The 14,572-nt window shown below is 41.1% G+C and overlaps 1 protein-coding gene across 8 annotated transcripts in view; it reads left to right on the forward strand.

Annotated features, from left to right (window-relative positions):
* The window catches only part of LOC145297666 (uncharacterized), a 1,332,115-nt gene that overhangs the window by 645,708 nt on the left and 671,835 nt on the right, over nucleotides 1-14,572 (forward strand). For all 8 annotated transcript variants that reach the window (XM_080143840.1, XM_080143841.1, XM_080143838.1 and 5 more), the window contains exon 11: nucleotides 3,059-3,133. In XM_080143840.1, the coding sequence (XP_079999966.1) occupies nucleotides 3,059-3,133 (75 nt within the window). The remainder of the gene's footprint in view (nucleotides 1-3,058; nucleotides 3,134-14,572) is intronic.

Here is a 14,572-nt window from a genome sequence, read left to right on the forward strand (position 1 = left end):
CTTTTATGTTTAGTAGGTTTTCTGTGATTCCCCGAATTCGGTGATGGGTTGGTACTAGATATTTGTCTGGAAACTTCAGAATTTTGGGGATTTCTAGTCTGCTAGAGCATGTCTGAGCCGCAGTGTCTGCGATTGCATCAATGCGGTGAGTATGGAGGCCGATTGGCCCTACGAAGATATGCCTGAATTCCGCATGGGTTGGTGCTGGATCAGGAGTACCTTTTTGGAACTTATTTTTGTTCTAAATTAGGTGCGGCACGGCCTTTGGTTTTGTCAGGTTGTCTTCACCTCTCTTTTTTATTTGCCCATCTTGGCAAATCATATGGTTACAACTCTTTTTGTGTCTCTAGGTAGTGAAAGTTCAGGATTCTGTTCCGACCACTCCCGCTGTAGATCTGTTGCTGGACCTCTGCTTTGGTTTTTGGCAGACTCTTTTAAAATGTCTGGTCAAGCCGCAATTGTAACAAGTCATCTTTGCTGCTTGGCAGCCCCCTCGTCCTTTTGAGCCGTCAGGGTGTGAGCTCTTCCCACACCATTTACAGGGTTCAGTATCTCTCGGAGTTGATACTGTCTGGTTCTCCCAAGGCTGCTGCCTGCAGCCCAACCTCTATATGTTCGTTGTAGTTGGGTATCATCGGCGGTCACTCATGTCCGAGTAAGACTGTCCTCCGTTGTGGATTCTGTGGGTCCTCAGGTGAGCATAGAGCCCAATCCTAGACCCAATTTTTCTTGTGCAATTTGGGCAGATAAAGGTAGTGGTGGTGGGGTGGGGTTGGGTGTGTCTGGTTGATAATCTGTCCTTTCTGTGCTTGCGTTTATCCTCAGCAGCTTGATTTAGGTCACTGCTATAAAGCGCAGCACCTTCATGGACAGCGCTCCTCCATGCCAACCTGCTCCCAGCCACGTCCTCCCATGTCTCAAGGTCCATGTGAAACCGCTTTAAATTTACTTTGATGTTGTCCTTATACCTCATCTTTTGGCCACCCTGGGCACACTTTCCCTCAAGAAGCTGAGAGTACAAAATCTGTTTTGGGAGGCGGAGATCCGGCATTCGGACAACATGACCAGTCCATCTGAGCTGGCGTTGAGCAACAGTAGCGGTGATAGTAGGAATGTCAGCCTCACTCAGGATGCTGGTGTTGGTACGTCGGTCCTTCCAACTGATTCTGAGGATTTTTCGGAGGCATCTTTGGTGGTACGTCTCCAGGGTTTTTACGTGCTTCCTGTATGTAGTCCAGGTCTCCGATCCATAGAGAAGAGTGGGCAGCAAGACAGCTTTGTATACCATGAGTTTGGTCTTTGCCAGAAGGTCACGGTTCTCAAATACTCTCTTCCTTAGCCTTGAGAAAGCCCGACTGGAACAGCTGAGACGGTGTTGTATTTCATCATCTATGTTGGCTTCTGATGATAGGATGCTGCTTAGGTATGGGAAGTGGTCCACATTTTCCAGTCAAGTGTTGTCGATGGAGATGTTTGGGGGTGAGACTGGAGTACTGTTTGGTGGTAATTGATGGAGGATTTGAGGTTTTTTTTATATTGATTGTTAGTCCTAGCTGTTTGTACGCCCTCATGAAGGCAACCAGTGTACACTGTAGGTCCTCTTCTGAGAGGGCTACAAGGGCGTTATCGTCTACATACTGTAGCTCCATAATGGATATGGTGTTCGTTCGACCTTTAGCCCTGAATCTGTTGATGTTAAAAAGTCGTCCGTCAGTTCTGTACATAATCCGAACTCCACGGGGAAGATGTTTGTCCGTAAGATGGAGGATAGCAGTAATGAAGATGGAGAACAGGGTTGGGGCAATGACACATCCCTGTTTCACTCCTGTGTCAACCCTGAAGGGCTCTGTTTCATCTCCACTACTACTGAGGACTGTAGCTGACATATTGTTATGTAGCAGTATCAGTACCCGAATGTACCTCTCTGGGCATCCAAACCTTGCAAGAACCAGTCAAAGCGTTTGACAGTTCACCGAGTCAAAGGCTTTAGTAAGGTCTATAAAAGCCATGTATAATGGTAAATTTTGCTCCCTGCACTTTTCTTGTAGTTGACGAGCAGTGAAGATCATGTCCATCGTGCCTCTATTTGGGCGAAAGCCACTTTGGGACTCAGGAAGGATGGTTTCTGCAAGGGATGTAAGCCTGTTGGCCAAAACCCGAGCTAGGGCTTTCCCTGTGGTAGAGAGGAGAGAAATGCCCCGGTAGTTCCCACAGTTTGCCTTGTCTCCCTTCTTAAAGATGGAGACAACTAGGGACAAGATAATCCTACTTGGAGACTTCAATGCCAGAGTGGGACGAGACCATCAGCACTGGAGAAGAACGCTTGGAAGAGAGGGGTTTGGGAACACTAACTCAAATGGTACACTCCTACTGACAAAGTGCTCAGAACATAACCTGATCATCACGAACACACTTTTCCGACAAAAAAAAACGCATTCAAAACATCATGGATGCACCCTCGAAGTAAAATCAGGCACCTCATTGACTATGTCATTGTCCGTGCCAAAGACCGTTGTGATGTGCAATGACCAGTACAGACAATCGTTGGACCGACCACCGTCTTATTCGCTCCATCATGTCTATCCATTTAATGCGGAAGCAAAGGATGCAAAAAAGACAGAGCCGACCAGACACATCCATGCCCTGCTTCTCAAAATATGGGAACAAGAGAAAATCCCTGCACAACTTAGAGAGTAGGGTATACACTACTGTGGAGATGGGGATAGATTTGTCCATGATCTCTAGGCTGACAAGCCTGTTAAATTTTTCTTCAAGTGTCGTAAGCGTCACAACCTCCGACACACCTTCCAATTTTAATTAACACTTCAATATAGTGACGTCACTAAAGCCAAGAATACTATATATTTCAAGAATATTAACAATATTTCTTTTCTTTTCTAAAATAATTTACAACTTTTGTAACAAGTAATGAATAACTAATAGTTTCATTAATAAATAAAACACGTTTATGAAACTGGTGATTTTTGTATAAAGACATTGTTTTAAATGTTCCTGGTATCATTTACTCAACAACTCTTTTTATTTTTTATTCTTTCAGAATGTACCAAGGACTGTGGGAAGGGCTATTACATGCATCGTCAGTGCGGACCTACATTCGATGCTAAATGTAGAAGTTAGTGCTTATTTTATTTTTTATATTTTATTTTTTCAAATTTCTAGTTAATATTCCCTTTTTTTCAGATTTCAGTATAAACAGCTTCATCTACTAAGACAATGTTTTGTGCTGTTGATGTTGTCTGCATTGTTTTAGTATGCGTTATGACCTCCATTTTTGTGGCTAATTATCTAGATATTGTTGCATGCACCTCTTGATCCGTATGCATGAGATGTAATTGTAACATACAACGTTAGTATTGTTTTCTGTTTATCTATTTAATTTTATGTACGTGTTCATTTTTATCACTCAATTATTTTCTTTTTTTCTACATTATTTTGAACAATTTCACATGTTAGGAATTGAATTCACTCTCATATTTAAGAAACAGAAAAAGGTAGGTTTAAAATGTCAAAGAATAGAAATAATTATACAAGAAATATTTAATTTTTAAGTGAGGTTTCTTTCTGCAAATAATACACATATAAAATTTATGTTGGCGTGAATTATATTTTATTTAAAAATCAGAATGAATGACTTTTCTTTACTAAACAAATTATTAAAATATTTTATGAGAAATTAATTTAAAATGTGTATAAATTTCTCCCTGAAAGAAAATTCTCCAAATAATTTTTATACTAAAAAGATAATTTGGATTATTTTAACCTAAAATATTGTAAACTACCTTCTTCACTTTCATTTTATCATACAACAAGATTAAAACATGAAATGTCACAAAGGTTAAAAGGAAGAATAGAAAGTTACATAATTAGTTTAATGATGATTGTTAACATAATCACTATAACCTCAGAATAATGTTCTTTTTAACATACCTTATATGATTTTACAAATGTGAAAAGAAATTTAATTTAAAAAAATGAAGAATGAATAGTATGACTAATGAAAAAACTATTAATGAACAATAGTTTTATTGATTCTGGAGACTGCTTTGTGATTTTGAATGTCGTCTATTCGATTTTTCCATCAATGGAGATTGTCAATAAAGTCTTTGGCACAATTAAAACGTATGACAGTTTTACGATAATATGTCAAGCAAAATCAAATGTAAAACAGAATTAAAATTGATGGCAAAGCAGATTTACACATGAAGCTTTTGTAGAGAAAACAATACCGGTCAATAAAATAAATAAATAAAAATAAACAAATAAATGAACAAAGAAAAATAAACCAATAAAATAAGTGTTTTTTTTTGTTTTGTTTTGTTCTTTCTTCTTCTGGTTTTGGAGGAATTTTTCTTTATTCTCATTGGTCAAGAAGAATTATTAATATATTGGTATAATGTGTGCAAAAAGAAGCCATTTTTTTATGACATTGAGTCTTTTGGGTTTTTTTTTTTGATACATATAAAACTAAACACTTTTCAACTATATATAAACATACAAATAGAATACCTTTCATATACATACATGTACATATAAACATATGCACAAAAATTCACAAATGTAATTTTTTTTTTTTTGTTTTTTAACAAATGTTTGCCAAAAAAAAAAAAAGAATTATTTGACAAATAGGAAATTTACAACTTTTTTTCTTTTTTTTTAACAAAAACTGGAAACATGTTAGGTATTAGTTGGTTAATTTGGTTAATAAGGTAGAAATGGTCGCAGTTTAACGTCGTGCCCGGGACAATTTACAATATTTTTTTTCTTTTTTTGGTGTGATTTTGACTGTTCATGCTTCTCCTTTTGGGTTTCTGAAAAGAGATTTATTCATAATTAGATTCCAAAAAGTTCGGCTATAAAATGTTTTAATTTTATTCGTTTTATAGGTTTAGTGAAAATATCGGCTATATTATTTTCAAACGTCACATAAGTAAGAGTAATAGATTTTTTCCTTATTTCATCCCTTATAAAATGATATCTGATATCAATATGCTTCGACCTTTGATGAATCATAGAATTATTTGTTAATAAGATACTGCTCGGATTATCATAATGACTTACTATAGGTTTTTTACTTAGATCTGGTTTTAAAATAGATTTTAGAAGAGTGTTCAGAAAAATTGCCTCCTGCACGGATGAGTAAGAGTCACATATTCTGCTTCACAAGTAGAAAGTGCAACAATTTGTTGCCTTTTAGTTTTCCAGTCTTTGACAGTCTAAAACAATACCCTGTTATACTTTTTCTATCCTCAGAGTTACCCCAATCTGAATGAAAATCTTTCTAAATTTAGAGGATATGTGGACTTTTTAAATATTAAAGATTGTTCCTTGGTTCCTTTTAGGTAACGAAGGATTTGTTTTGCACGATTAAAGTCCTTAATTGTCGGTTTCGATAAGTTTTGAGATAGCTTTGTTACAGTGTAACATATGTCAGGCCTTGTTGCGGTCATCAAGTAGATGAGGCTCCTACCATTTCCCTGTATATTCGATTATCTATGGATTTTGTTTTGGTCTCTGTATTTTTATTTATGTCCATTTCGACGTGAGTTGAACGCGGCTTACAATCTTGCATTCCAAACTTGAGCAGAATTTTTTCAATATATCGTGATTGATTCATAGTTATAGTTTCATTTCACAGGTAAATTTTATACCGAGGAACCATGACAGTCGTCCAAGATCGGCCATTTTAAATTTTTTATTTAATTCATTTTTAACATCTTTTAAAGTGTCGTCACAGTTTGAGGTGAGTAATATATCGTCAACCCAAAATACCAAAATCAACAATTTATTAGCTACATTTTTGGTATGCATGCACGCGTATACGAGACATTTCTTGAATTCTTGTTCTATTAAATAATTATGGAGTGTTGAATTCCAATTGTGTGCACTTTGTTTTAGTCCATATAATGATTTATTTAATTTCCACACCCAATTTTTATTTTTCATTTTAAATCCCTCTAGAGGGTAAATATAGATTTCACAGTCAATCAGAGCATTTAAATAAGCATTTTTTACATCCATTTAATGTATTTTTAAATTGTATTGTGATAAAATTCTAATTGTCATTAAATTTGTCGTTGGTGAAAATGTTGCAAAATATTCCACTCCAGAAATTTGTGAAAAACCTTTTGCAACAAATCTTACTTTAAAAGTTTCACTGCCAAAAGCTGTGATTTTTTTGGAAAAAACCCAGCGTGAAGAAATTATATTTTTATCTGTTGGTTTTGCCACTATTTCGTATGTGTTATTTTCAGATAAAGATTTCAATTCGGATATCATAGTTTGTTCCCTTTCTTGGTGATTTTCTGAATTAATCGCCTCATTATAACTTTCCGATGCGCTGTTCAACGAGTAACAGTAATCCACTGCGTAATTTTGTATTTTTTTCATTTGTAAGAAGTTTGGCCTTTTTTGCTCCCTTATTGGGTATCGATGTATCTGGTTAATATTTTGTCAATAGTTCTACTGTAATTGTCGTCGTTATTAATATTTTCATTGTGATCGATTAAGATGCTAGGCAATATTTCATGTTTTTCATCCACTGGATCACCATTTTTTAAATTTAATGTATCATTGAATTTTACACATCTAACCCTTTTTATGGCATTTTGGTTTGGAAAGTAGATTAAATATGCTAGACTGTTTTTATCGTAACCTACGAAAATACCTTTTTCGCTTTTAGTATTTAGTTTACTGGTGTTTTCTAGAAATGCAAAACAATCAGAACCAAATAGATGCATTCTGTTCATTTTAGGTTTTACATCGCAAAACGCTTCATACAGCGTTTTGCCTAGTCTTTTATTGAACGATCTAATTTTGATATATGCTGCTACCATTAAAGCGTACGTCCATAAACTATGCGTTAATTTCGATTCGATAAGTAGGCAGTTTGTCATCTCAAAAAGGGTTCGTCATGCTCTTTCAGCGGTGCCATTTTGGAAGGGAGAATACAGCGCAGATGTCTTGTGTTTAATATGGTGGTTAATAATTAGAAGTTCAAGGTCTTTACTAGTAAATTCAGTTCCATTATCTGAGCGAATACATTTTACTGAGCCGTACGGGGCAATATCAGCTAAATATTTCTTAGTGGCGATGATAGTGTTGGATTTGTATTGTTGTTATTTGTACTTTATTGATGATTTTTCCGGTTTAATTATGGTTTATTTTCTTTTTAGAAAATAAACCATAATTAAACCGGAAAAATCATCAATAAAGTTCAAAACGTACCTTAGATTATTTCTCCCTCTCGGGCTGATCGGACCTGCTAAGTCACAATGCACAAGTGAGAGAATTTTCGTAGCTTTTTTGTCTGTCGTTCGGCTTATATTTTTGTCATTTTTCCCTGTGCACACACAACACAATTTGGGAGATCGTCTGAAGGTATTATTTTCATGCCTTCGACTACATTTGGTAATTTTTTAATATCAACTGTATTGCAGTGTCCTAGGATTTTATGCCAGGTTTCTAAGTCGTGACAGGCAGTTTTTGAGGGAACCATACTTTTTAAATAATACAGTTGCCCATTTTCTTTTTTTGTCAAATACAGTTCCATTGGGGTATATCAATTTTGACTTGTTTCGGCCAAACTTTATATTCGCGCCTTGTTTAATTGCAGCCTGCACGGGAAATATGTCTTGCTTAAATGTAGGTACGAAGAGAGCATTTTTTAGAATACAGTTACAGATTTCGCCTTTATTATTTTTTAGGGATATTTTAGCATCGCCTCTTTTCAAGACTATTATTTATTTGACTACCGTCGGCAAGTTAAAAAAAATGACTTTGTGGATTAAAGTTTGAATCAAAATTAATAAAATCACGTGTGCTGTAGCACCACAGTCTACAAGGAGATTTTTACCATTTGTAATATTGTCAAAGTTACATGTGAATAGAAATGTATGTTCTTCCTCAAAGTTCTCAACGTTTTTTACAGAGTCCATTTTAGAGCGTTGACATGGACATTGGAAACTTTTGTAGTTGGGTTGTCCACAATTATAGCAGATAATTTTTTTCTTTTTCTTGGGAAAATACTTTTAGGGAACACGTTGCGGTGCGGTGCGTAATTTGGTGGTGTCTGTTTTCGAGAAGCATTTTTGAACTTCATAATATTGCTGGAGTTATTGTCCACGAGCATACGATTAGTCTCTTCGTAACTGCACAATGCCACTTTAAATTTGCTGAAATTTATGGGGTTGTCTTTTTGCGTTATAACAGTTGTAAATGGTTTAAAATCGGCTGGAAGTCCCTTGAGGATCATAGATATCAACAAGCTATCGCTTATTATTTCACCTGAGAGTTTTAATGCATTGGCGGTTGTTTCTGCCCTTATAACATAGCCGGTAATAGTTTCATCCTCGTTACGTTTCAGAGACGTTAGTTCTGTATATAGTGATATAATTTTCGGTTTCTCTTTTGATAAATAATGTTCTCTTAATATGTTCAATGCTTTCCGTCCGTCATCCAATGGTGTTTTTCCTAGACTCTTATTGAACTATCTATTTCTGATATATGCTGCTGCCATTAAAGTGTACATCCATAAACTATGTGCTAATTTCGATTCGATAAGTAGGCATCTTGTCATCTTAAAAAGGGTTTGCCATGCCCTTACAGTGGTGCCATTTTGGAAGGAGGAATACAGCGCTGATTTCTCATGTTTTATAAGGTTTTTTTTTTTTACATGGTGGTCACCACTTATCAAGGCCCGGAAGCCACTCAGGGATAATGGTTATTGCAAGTACATTACGTTAGTGTGGAGATTCATGAAGTGTTTACTTAAGGGGGTGGTTCATTAGGAATTTGTTTACGTTGGACTTGAAGACATCCAAGTTGTAGTCAGGTGGGAAGCAGGCAGACGGAACAGAGTTCCACAGGCGTGCAGTTCTAAGAAAGAAGCTTTGTTCATGGAATCCACGTTTTGATTTAGGAACAGATAAAGAGTTGGGGAAAATTATCACAGTGGATTCAGCTAGAGGGGTGTTTTTTGTGGAAGATTGGCGAGGGGGGACTAGAGATTGGAGTTCAGACGAGCACCTGCCATGGAAATAATGATAAAACAAGGATAGGCTCGCAACGTCTCTTCTGTGGGAGAGAGGTTGCAGGGTAGAGAAAAGGCCATCCCCCACTAAGCCACGAAGTCTATTTTGTACTCTGTCAAGGCAGGATAGGTTGTTTTTAGCAGCTCCTGCCCAGATATGGCAGCAGTATTCCATCCTTGGACGTACTTGGCTTTTATATAGATAGAGAATTGCATCAGTAGTGAGATATCTGTAACGTGCATCCAGGAGATAAGCGCCCGCGTGTTTGCGTGTTGTGTGGGTACGTGGGAGAGACGGATGAGGGGAAAAAGACTTACCTCGAGACCAGCTCAGCGTTACCGACCAAAAATAGAAAAGAGGGACCAAGATGGCGACCGCCGTCTTTTGTAAAGTATGATGTCTCGCAAAGTCACACGAATTCTCGGAATATGCAAATTTAGCCGACCTAGAACGACGATAAAAGCGGGTGAGGGGAAAGACGTGGGGAGTGACGATTGAGTTGGCTGGGGAATCGTGTGGCTGTTGCTTCTTGTGCCGTGTTGAGGATATCTTACCGTGTTAAAGAGAGAGTCGGGCGCCATCTTGAATTTTTCCCTACATTTTTTTTTCTTACAGTAATTTCTCACTGTTACAAGATATTCCGGCCATTTGGCCTCTAGGACTATGACCGAGTCGAAATTTGACTTAAAGCTCATACCCGAGTTTGACGGGTCCATGTCCATCGTCGACTGGGTTGAAAGGGTCGAGCTGACGTGCGACCTTTGTGAGGTGAAAAGGGTACACACTGTAATTCCCCTGAGATTGGCTGGGGGTGCCTTGAGTGTATATCAGCAACTCAGTGCTGCCGAAAAGGGAGATGTCACCGCAATTAAAGCTGCGCTGTACAAGGCATTTGCCATGGATCCTTGTACGGCCTATGAAAAATTTGCTTCCCAAAAACTTCTACCGGAGGAAAGCGTGGACGTTTTCTTCGCTGAGTTAAAGAAACTCGCAGTTCTGTTCGGTGGAGGGGGGTCGGAGCGGACGCTTGCGTACGCGTTTGTGGCGGGCCTTCCCACTCGGGTGAAGCAGCTACTGAGAGCCTCAACCAGCGTTTCAACAACGACCATGGAACACTTGATGGAACGTGCTCGAGCCATCATCAAAGATGAGGAGGACCTGGGGGAACCAGTTGTGATGGCGACACAGACAGGCCAGATTGGCGCTCGGGAGATTCCGAATCAGAACCCTGCAAGCAATGGGAAATGTTTTCGCTGCGGCCGACGCGGACATTTTGCAAGGAATTGCACCAACAGGGGGCATGTGCGCTGTTTTAAGTGTGGCGGTTTGGGGCATCTAGCCCAAAACTGTGCGGGAAACGTATCAGGGGAGAGGACGTCAGCGCCGCCCTGCTCCCCGAGCAAAATTTGAACAAGGCGCAACCAGTAATAACCGTCTACGTAAACAGGATACCCTGCTCAGCACTTCTCGACTCAGGCTGTTCGCATACTATAGTGAGCACCAGGCTGTGTCCAAGTTGGACTAAGAGGAAGATCAAAGTCACCACGATAGGAGGCGAGACCCAGACATGCTGTGGAGCTGGAACTGTCAAGATCTACACGGACACCGGTGCAGCCACTAAGATCAATGTGCTCGTGACCCAAGGAAATCTCCTGGGGTTTGACCTGTTGCTCGGATACGATGCCATCAAGGCGCTGGGGGGAGTCGCAATTCATCGGGATGGAAAGGTGCGATTCTTAGAGGCCCCAGTGTGTGCAGCGCTCCATATCGATCGGCCGGATTTTACAGTGGACTACGACTCGCGCAAGAGGGCCTGGATTGCATCTTGGAAGTGGACCGAGGGAATGGCACCGACTAAACTCAAGAATGGGGTTGCAGAGTACCCTATACCCAGTGAGGCCCGAGCAGAATACGAAAGGGAACTAAAGGCGTGGATCCAAGATGGCTGGTTAATCCCCTACCCTGAGGACAAGCTTGGGCCTCCGAAGGGTCTAATACCCTTGATGGCAGTAGTCCAGCATAACAAGTCGAAAGTACGGCCCGTGCTGGACTATAGGGAGCTTAACAAGCATATTGAAGCCTACACTGCCGATGCTGACGTATGCGCCAGTAAGTTGAGGGAATGGCGTCAGAAAGGCACTAATGTCTCAATATTGGATTTACGAAAAGCCTATTTACAGGTGCGAGTTGATGAGACGTTCCAGACAGTTTGGTTCCAGGGGTAGAGGTACTGCCTTACACGCCTTGGCTTCGGCCTAAATGTGGCACCACAGATCATGAAGACTATTGTGAACACAGTATTGTCCCAAGAAAAGCCCATGAGGGACTCAACGTCAGCTTACATTGATGACGTATACGTCAATGAAGATGTACAGTCTGTGTCGTGTGTCAAAGAAAAGTTGGCTCAGTTTGGTCTGGAATGCAAGAATCCCGAACGTTTAAGGGAAGGAGCACGTGTATTGGGATTGGATGTTTATGAAGAGGATGGCACCCTACAATGGAGGCGTGGCAATGAAATTCCAAGCATCCCCAACCTTGTTACAAGGCGGACCGTTTTTTCTTGGTGTGGAAAACTTGTTGGTCACTTACCGGTCTGTGGCTGGCTCCGCGCAGCTGTTGGTGTGATTAAACGCAGAGCAAATTTAACAACCACGGGTTGGGATGACATATCCGATGATGTCCTACTAACTCTGATGATTAAGGAGACACTGGAGAGAGTGAACAAGAAGGACCCTGCCTGTGGGCGGTGGTGTGTTAACGGAGACAACGTAGGTGTGTGGGTTGATGCCAGTTCTTTGGCGTTGGGAGTATCGTTGGAGCAAGGAGGAAACGTGTTCGAGGATGCATGTTGGCTGCGGCCCGTAACAGATTCTCAGCATATCAACCTGGCAGAGCTGGACGCTGTTGTAAAGGGGGTAAATCTGGCCCTGCAGTGGCAGTCTAAGAAGTTGACCTTGTACACAGATTCTCTCTGTGTCTACCACTGGGTGTCTGACACACTTTCAGGACGGACACGAATCCGTACCAAGGCAGCAAGCGAAATGTTAATACGGAGAAGGCTAGACACGCTAAAAAACCTGGTATCTGAGTATGGGCTATCACTGAGCGTCACTCTGGTGCCATCACATTGTAATCGTGCTGACCAACTGACCCGTGTACCTCACAAATGGTATGAAGCCGCGAAGATGGGAATGGAGATTACTGCTCGATCTTGTGCAGTTGCAATCGACCCATGTCAAATACAAAAAATTCATGCACAGAGCGGACATCCGGGTATCAAGAGGACCCTTTATTTTGTGAGGCGTGCATACCCAGCAGTGACCAAGATGGATGTCAGACAGATCGTCAGAAATTGTGAGGCTTGCCAGTCTATTGATCCTGCACCAGAGCGATGGCAGAAGGGTCGCTTGGAAGTTGAGAGTGTGTGGCAGCGGCTGGCCATGGATATTACCCATTACAGTGGCAAGCCCTTTCTAACTCTCATTGATTGCGGGCCTACGAGATTTGCGGTGTGGCGGCAGATGACCAGACAGGATTCAGCAAATGTTGTTCACCACCTATCATCCATTTTTCTTGAGCGAGGTGCGCCGGAAGAGCTCCTGACTGACAATGATGCAGCGTTTTGTAGCCAGCAAGTCCGGCAGTTGTTAGATGAGTGGGGCGTCCGTCTACGGTTGCGATGTGCGCATGTGCCATCAGGAAATGGCATTGCTGAAAGAAGCCATCGCAGCATCAAGAGAATTGCTGCCAGGAAGCGATGTACTATTGCGGAAGCAACATATTGGTACAACATTACGCCAAAGGACGGGACGTCCCCTTCAACCGCACCTGCGAATGCTATTTACACGTACCGAGTCGGAGTGAAGGGAATCAACACTACGCAGCCAACCGACAAGGGAACATATAACAGATATGAAGTGGGAGATCCAGTGTGGGTGCGGCCTCCAGGAAATCGGTGCACCGACAAGTTTAAGCGAGGACACATATCTGGAGTGATTAGCCAGCAGTCTGTTTTGGTCGATGGAACCCCACGACATGTGCGAGATCTTCGCCCAGCTACCGAGGTGCGTCATACAACTACAGAAGAAAGCAGTGAAGCGTCTAGCGATGAGCTGCCGATGCACGGATTCAGTGAGCCCCTTCCAGAGACTGATAGCGATACTTCATCTGATGAGGCGGAACCAGATCCAGAGCCCGAATCTGAAACAGTGAATGTACCTCTTCGCAGAAGCACACGCACTAAAAGGCCACCCCCCCAGTGCTCTCTATGTGATCATCAGATCAGGGGGGAGTGTAACGTGCATCCAGGAGATAAGCGCCCGCGTGTTTGCGTGTTGTGTGGGTACGTGGGAGAGACGGATGAGGGGAAAAAGACTTACCTCGCGACCAGCTCAGCGTTACCGACCAAAAATAGAAAAGAGGGACCAAGATGGCGACCGCCGTCTTTTGTAAAGTATGATGTCTCGCAAAGTCACACGAATTCTCGGAATATGCAAATTTAGCCGACCTAGAACGACGATAAAAGCGGGTGAGGGGAAAGACGTGGGGAGTGACGATTGAGTTGGCTGGGGAATCGTGTGGCTGTTGCTTCTTGTGCCGTGTTGAGGATATCTTACCGTGTTAAAGAGAGAGTCGGGCGCCATCTTGAATTTTTCCCTACATTTTTTTTTCTTACAGTAATTTCTCCCTGTTACAATATCTTCTGGAGCGGTAGAAGGATCCCACCATCTTTCCAGCGACCTTGGCAACAGACTTGATGTACGTGTTCCATTTCAGATCAGGAGTAAAGGACAAACCCAGAAGCTTCTCAAAACACGGGGCTTCTCCTAGATGAGAGCCATCCATTTCAATTGATGCCAGATGGGGACCAGAACGTTGATGATGTAAAGATAGGAGTTTGGTTTTAGATGCATTAAAGGTAACCAGCCACGTCTTCCCCCACTGAACCACGCACTCGAGATCAGAGGAGAGAGAATCAGAGAGAACTTTGTCATTTACAGCCTTAGATGTGTTGCCGTAGATGGTCGTGTCTTCAGCATAGATGTCAACGAATGATTTAAGTATGTGTTTAGGGAGGTCATTGATGAAGATCATGAAGAGAGTTGGGCCCAAGATTGACCCTTGTGGGACTCCAGCATTAATACTGCAGGCCTCTGATTTTTGTCCATCAACCACTACTCTTATGAGCCTATCGGAGAGAAATGATTTAATGATTGAGAAAACATTTCCAGTGATACCGTAGCTGGAAATCTTGTGAAGTAGGCCCTTATGTCATACCTTGTCGAAGGCCTTTGATATGTCAAGAGCAATTGCCCTAGAAAGGAAGCCTTTGTCAAGAGATTCACTAATCCTGTGAGATATAACCATTAGCACATCTGCGGTAGATCTTGCAGAACGGAAACCATATTGTGTGTCACTAAGAAGATTGTTTCTGCTGAGGTGGTTTACTATTTCTCTATTTAATATGGATTCCAGCAACTTACTCATAACACACAGGAGACTTATTGGTCTGTACTGAGAGG

The sequence above is a fragment of the Euprymna scolopes genome, chromosome 18 (assembly GCF_053919585.1).
Source record: "Euprymna scolopes isolate OS-2025 chromosome 18, ASM5391958v1, whole genome shotgun sequence".
NCBI lineage: Eukaryota > Metazoa > Mollusca > Cephalopoda > Sepiida > Sepiolidae > Euprymna > Euprymna scolopes.